Source organism: Oncorhynchus clarkii, chromosome 28 (assembly GCF_045791955.1).
Source record: "Oncorhynchus clarkii lewisi isolate Uvic-CL-2024 chromosome 28, UVic_Ocla_1.0, whole genome shotgun sequence".
NCBI classification, from domain to species: Eukaryota; Metazoa; Chordata; class Actinopteri; order Salmoniformes; family Salmonidae; genus Oncorhynchus; species Oncorhynchus clarkii.
Genome location: NC_092174.1, coordinates 45,909,740 through 45,916,734, shown reverse-complemented (window position 1 = coordinate 45,916,734; position 6,995 = coordinate 45,909,740). Strand labels below are relative to the sequence as shown.

Here is a 6,995-nt window from a genome sequence, read left to right as displayed (position 1 = left end):
CGTAAAGTCGGAAATGTCAGTTTCCTAGTTCCGACTAGCACATGAATGCAGCATTCATTCGAATCCCCCAGGACTGTAATTAGAGACACTTGATCTGGAATAGGTGTCAAACTCAAGGCTCACATTCAACCCAGCATGTGGGGGATTTGAGTAAAAAACTAAAAATATTAACTATTTCTCTCAGGGAAAAAAAACAATCTCAATCGACATTGAAATGACTAAAACCAAACGGAAACGGTGTATGAGTCATCTATAGTCTCTAGATAACAGTCATCTATAGTCTCTAGATAACAGTCATCTATAGTCTCTAGATAACAGTCATCTATAGTCTCTAGATAACAGTCATCTATAGTCTCTAGATAACAGTCATCTATAGTCTCTAGATAACAGTCATCTATAGTCTCTAGATAACAGTCATCTATAGTCTCTAGATAACAGTCATTTATAGTCTCTGATAACAGTCATTTATAGTCGCTAATAACAGTCATCTATAGTCTCTAGATAACAGTCATCTATAGTCTCTAGATTACAGTAATTTATAGTCTCTGATAACAGTCATTTATAGTCTCTAGATAACAGTAATCTATAGTCTCTAGATAACAGTCATCTATAGTCTCTAGATAACAGTCATTTATAGTCTCTGATAACAGTCATTTATAGTCGCTGATAACAGTCATATATAGTCTCTAGATAACAGTCATCTATAGTCTCTAGATTACAGTAATTTATAGTCTCTGATAACAGTCATTTATAGTCTCTAGAGAACAGTCATCTATAGTCTCTAGATAACAGTCATCTATAGTCTCTAGATAACAGCCATCTATAGTCTCTAGATAACAGTCATCTATAGTCTCTAGATAACAGTCATCTATAGTCTCTAGATAACAGTCATATATAGTCTCTAGATAACAGTCATCTATAGTCTCTAGATAACAGTCATCTATAGTCTCTAGATAACAGTCATCTATAGTCTCTAGATAACAGTCATCTATAGTCTCTAGATAACAGTCATCTATAGTCTCTAGATAACAGTCATCTATAGTCTCTAGATAACAGTCATTTATAGTCTCTAGATAACAGTCATTTATAGTCTCTGATAACAGTCATTTATAGTCGCTGATAACAGTCATCTATAGTCTCTAGATAACAGTCATTTATAGTCTCTGATAACAGTCATTTATAGTCTCTAGATAACAGTCATCTATAGTCTCTAGATAACAGTCATCTATAGTCTCTAGATAACAGTCATCTATAGTCTCTAGATAACAGTCATCTATAGTCTCTAGATAACAGTCATCTATAGTCTCTAGATAACAGTCATCTATAGTCTCTGGATAACAGTCATCTATAGTCTCTAGATAACAGTCATCTATAGTCTCTAGATAACAGTCATCTATAGTCTCTTCACTGTGTCCATCTAGATAACAGTCATCTATAGTCTCTTAACTCTGTCCATCTAGATAACAGTCATCTATAGTCTCTAGATAACAGTCATTTATAGTCTCTAGATAACAGTCATTTATAGTCTCTGGTAACAGTCATCTATAGTCTCTAGATAACAGTCATCTATAGTCTCTAGATAACAGTCATCTATAGTCTCTAGATAACAGTCATCTATAGTCTCTAGATAACAGTCATTTATAGTCTCTGATAACAATCATTTATAGTCGCTGATAACAGTCATCTATAGTCTCTAGATTACAGTAATTTATAGTCTCTGATAACAGTCATTTATAGTCTCTAGATAACAGTCATCTATAGTCTCTAGATAACAGTCATCTATAGTCTCTAGATAACAGTCATTTATAGTCTCTGATAACAGTCATTTATAGTCGCTGATAACAGTCATCTATAGTCTCTAGATAACAGTCATCTATAGTCTCTAGATTACAGTAATTTATAGTCTCTGATAACAGTCATTTATAGTCTCTAGATAACAGTCATCTATAGTCTCTAGATAACATTCATCTATAGTCTCTAGATAACAGTCATCTATAGTCTCTAGATAACAGTCATCTATAGTCTCTAGATAACAGTCATCTATAGTCTCTAGATAACAGTCATCTATAGTCTCTAGATAACAGTCATCTATAGTCTCTAGATAACAGTCATCTATAGTCTCTAGATAACAGTAATCTATAGTCTCTAGATAACAGTCATCTATAGTCTCTAGATAACAGTCATCTATAGTCTCTAGATAACAGTCATCTATAGTCTCTAGATAACAGTCATTTATAGTCTCTAGATAACAGTCATTTATAGTCTCTAGATAACAGTCATTTATAGTCTCTAGATAACAGTCATTTATAGTCTCTAGATAACAATCATTTATAGTCTCTGATAACAGTCATGTATAGTCGCTGATAACAGTCATCTATAGTCTCTAGATAACAGTCATCTATAGTCTCTAGATTACAGTAATTTATAGTCTCTGATAACAGTCATTTATAGTCTCTAGATAACAGTCATCTATAGTCTCTAGATAACAGTCATCTATAGTCTCTAGATAACAGTCATCTATAGTCTCTAGATAACAGTCATCTATAGTCTCTAGATAACAGTCATCTATAGTCTCTAGATAACAGTCATCTATAGTCTCTAGATAACAGTCATCTATAGTCTCTAGATAACAGTCATCTATAGTCTCTAGATAACAGTAATCTATAGTCTCTAGATAACAGTCATCTATAGTCTCTAGATAACAGTCATCTATAGTCTCTAGATAACAGTCATTTATAGTCTCTAGATAACAGTCATTTATAGTCTCTAGATAACAATCATTTATAGTCTCTGATAACAGTCATGTATAGTCGCTGATAACAGTCATCTATAGTCTCTAGATACCAGTCATTTATAGTCTCTGATAACAGTCATTTATAGTCTCTAGATAACAGTCATCTATAGTCTCTAGATAACAGTCATCTATAGTCTCTAGATAACAGTCATCTATAGTCTCTAGATAACAGTCATCTATAGTCTCTAGATAACAGTCATCTATAGTCTCTAGATAACAGTCATCTATAGTCTCTAGATAACAGTCATCTATAGTCTCTAGATAACAGTCATTTATAGTCTCTAGATAACAGTCATTTATAGTCTCTAGATAACAGTCATTTATAGTCTCTAGATAACAGTCATTTATAGTCTCTAGATAACAATCATTTATAGTCTCTGATAACAGTCATGTATAGTCGCTGATAACAGTCATCTATAGTCTCTAGATAACAGTCATCTATAGTCTCTAGATTACAGTAATTTATAGTCTCTGATAACAGTCATTTATAGTCTCTAGATAACAGTCATCTATAGTCTCTAGATAACAGTCATCTATAGTCTCTAGATAACAGTCATCTATAGTCTCTAGATAACAGTCATCTATAGTCTCTAGATAACAGTCATCTATAGTCTCTAGATAACAGTCATCTATAGTCTCTAGATAACAGTCATCTATAGTCTCTAGATAACAGTCATCTATAGTCTCTAGATAACAGTAATCTATAGTCTCTAGATAACAGTCATCTATAGTCTCTAGATAACAGTCATTTATAGTCTCTAGATAACAGTCATTTATAGTCTCTAGATAACAATCATTTATAGTCTCTGATAACAGTCATGTATAGTCGCTGATAACAGTCATCTATAGTCTCTAGATACCAGTCATTTATAGTCTCTGATAACAGTCATTTATAGTCTCTAGATAACAGTCATCTATAGTCTCTAGATAACAATCATTTATAGTCTCTGATAACAGTCATGTATAGTCGCTGATAACAGTCATCTATAGTCTCTAGATACCAGTCATTTATAGTCTCTGATAACAGTCATTTATAGTCTCTAGATAACAGTCATCTATAGTCTCTAGATAACAGTCATCTATAGTCTCTAGATAACAGTCATCTATAGTCTCTAGATAACAGTCATCTATAGTCTCTAGATAACAGTCATCTATAGTCTCTAGATAACAGTCATCTATAGTCTCTGGATAACAGTCATCTATAGTCTCCAGATAACAGTCATCTATAGTCTCTAGATAACAGTCATCTATAGTCTCTTCACTCTGTCCATCTAGATAACAGTCATCTATAGTCTCTAGATAACAGTCATTTATAGTCTCTAGATAACAGTCATTTATAGTCTCTGGTAACAGTCATCTATAGTCTCTAGATAAAAGTAATCTATAGTCTCTTGATAACAGTCATCTATAGTCTCTTCACTCTGTCCATCTAGATAACAGTCATCTATAGTCTCTTCACTCTGTCCATCTAGATAACAGTCATCTATAGTCTCTAGATAACAGTCATCTATAGTCTCTTCACTCTGACCAGCTTGATAACAGTCATCGAAACAAAAGCTAGACCGTCAGGGAGCATGTCAATTCTAAAAGCGATGGATAGAAATTTGTACAGCGAGGAAATATACTCAAGACGAAGTGCAGCAGCCCTCCAGACCTCGGTGAAGACCCAATGTGGCCCGTGGGGTAAATGAGTTTGACACCCCTGATCTAGAACCTTCTGTACTCCACCTTCTGGTTCTCCACGTCGCGGTACGTCATGCCAAAGTAGTCCGTCTCCAGCAGGTTCAGATGGTCACACACCTTGGCAAACAGCAGCTGGCCTCTGGCTTGTTTCTGGTGACACACACAGATCAATCAATCAATCAGATCTATTTATAAAGCCCTTCTTACATCAGCTGATGTCACAAATTGCTGTACAGAAACCCAGCCTAAAACCCCAAACAGCAAGCAATGCAGGTGTAGAAGCACGGTGGCTAGGAAAACAACAGCAAAAGCCAAGTTAAAAGACAACGTCCACTAAGCTGTGTGGTGGCCCTGTAGATAAAAACAAAGCCCATTAAACCTCACCAAGCCCTGCACAAACTCTCCTAAATAAATCACAAAGTATACGGCCAAAACAACGGCATGTTCATTTTAAAAGGTTGAGCTTCAAAGTGATGATTCTTCTATCAGACTTGAAGGAAGATCAAAGTGAACACATTTTGTTCCCTACAGGGAGGGAGGGAGTTCAGCCTTAACACCATGTCAGTGAGAGAGAGAAAAGGTCTCTCATCTAACCAGCGAATCTGTCTGTCTGCCTGTCTGCCAGTCTGCCTGTCTGGCTACTAGCTTTACCCAGCCTCTAACCAGCTAATCTGTCTGTCTGTCTGTCTGTCTGTCTGTCTGCCTGTCTGGCTACTAGCTTTACCCAGCCTCTAACCAGCTAATCTGTCTGTCTGCCTGTCTGCCAGTCTGCCTGTCTGGCTACTAGCTTTACCCAGCCTCTAACCAGCTAATCTGTCTGTCTGTCTGTCTGTCTGTCTGCCTGTCTGGCTACTAGCTTTACCCAGCCTCTAACCAGCTAATCTGTCTGTCTGCCTGTCTGCCAGTCTGCCTGTCTGGCTACTAGCTTTACCCAGCCTCTAACCAGCTAATCTGTCTGTCTGTCTGTCTGTCTGTCTGTCTGCCTGTCTGGCTACTAGCTTTACCCAGCCTCTAACCAGCTAATCTGTCTGTCTGCCTGTCTGCCAGTCTGCCTGTCTGGCTACTAGCTTTACCCAGCCTCTAACCAGCTAATCTGTCTGTCTGTCTGTCTGTCTGTCTGCCTGCCTGCCTGCCTGTCTGCCTGTCTGTCTGTCTGGCTACTAGCTTTACCCAGCCTCTAACCAGCTAATCTGTCTGTCTGTCTGTCTGTCTGCCTGCCTGCCTGTCTGTCTGGCTACTAGCTTTACCTAGCCTCTAACCAGCTAGTCTGTCTGTCTGTCTGGCTACTAGCTTTACCCAGCCTCTAACCAGCTAGTCTGTCTGCCTGTCTGTCTGGCTACTAGCTTTACCCAGCCTCTAACCAGCTAGTCTGTCTGTCTGTCTGTCTGTCTGTCTGTCTGTCTGTCTGTCTTTCTGCCTGTCTGTTATGCCCCAGGACCAGCTTGCTTAGGGGACTCTTCTCCAGGTTCATCTCACCCTTTAGTTGGTTATAGAATTGAACTCTCTCTCTCTCTCTCTCTCAATTCAAGGGGCTTTATTGGCATGGGAAACTAGGCAAGGGATTTTTATGAATAATGACTAAATTATGTTTACATTTAAATCAGAACTATGACTCAACATAATACTACTATGTTACTGTATGGATGTATGAATCTTACTATAATATTAATACTGAATGTAATGTGTGAATGGAGCTATCGTCAGACTGGCTGGAATGCTGTGTTCCTTACAGGACATCCTGTCTCGACCCAGGGAGGGGAGAGACCTTGGGCTAGTAGTAGATTGTTTAACAGGTGGCAGACAATGTGAGAAGGCTTGTGAACTATAGCCATAGTATAGCCATTGTATCGGAGAGAAGGAGGAGCAGCATTCAAAACGCTAAGACAAAATGTGATATAAACCAATGCACATTGTATTATGATCAGTACTCTTGATTTTGAGCCTGGCCTCTGTCATCTCTCCCTCTTCTCTCTCTCTCTCCCTCCTCCCTCTTTATCTCTCCTCTCCTCCCTCTTTATCTCTCTCTCCCTTGCATCCCCTTCCATCTCCCCCCTCTCATCCTCCTCTCTCTCTCTCTTTCTCTCTCTCTCTCTCAATTCAATGGGCTTTATTGGCAGGGGAAACATGTGTTAACATTGCCAAAGCAATGCTCCCTCTCCCTCTCCCTCTCCCTCTCCCTCTCTCTCTCCCTCGCTCGCTCTCTCGCTCTCTCGCTCGCTCTCTCGCTCTCTCTCCCCCTCCCCCCTGTACTCACGTCCACCGTCGTGGTGTAGTCGGACCCATCTAGCAGGGTGATTTTACACTGCATGTTCTTCAGCTTCTTGACTCCCCTCAGTGGAGACTTGATTGACAGGCGACTGGTCGACGATCTGGTAGATGAAAAGTCCTCAAACTACAGCAGGGAAAAGAGAAGGGAGACATTTATCTCTGTAAGCGTTTGTTTAGTATGTGTTGTGCTGTTGGGATGTCACATGACGGAAGGGAAACAGAATAACAGTGTTTCAATGATAGACGATTA

General features: G+C 38.6%; 1 protein-coding gene across 1 annotated transcript in view; it reads right to left on the bottom strand.

Annotated features, from left to right (window-relative positions):
* The window catches only part of LOC139386798 (band 4.1-like protein 3), a 204,287-nt gene that overhangs the window by 185,178 nt on the left and 12,114 nt on the right, over window positions 1-6,995 (bottom strand). The window contains exons 2-3 of the mRNA XM_071132604.1: window positions 6,732-6,869; window positions 4,523-4,627 (exon numbers count right to left, since the gene is read on the bottom strand). Of these exons, the coding sequence (XP_070988705.1) occupies window positions 4,523-4,627; window positions 6,732-6,869 (243 nt within the window). The remainder of the gene's footprint in view (window positions 1-4,522; window positions 4,628-6,731; window positions 6,870-6,995) is intronic.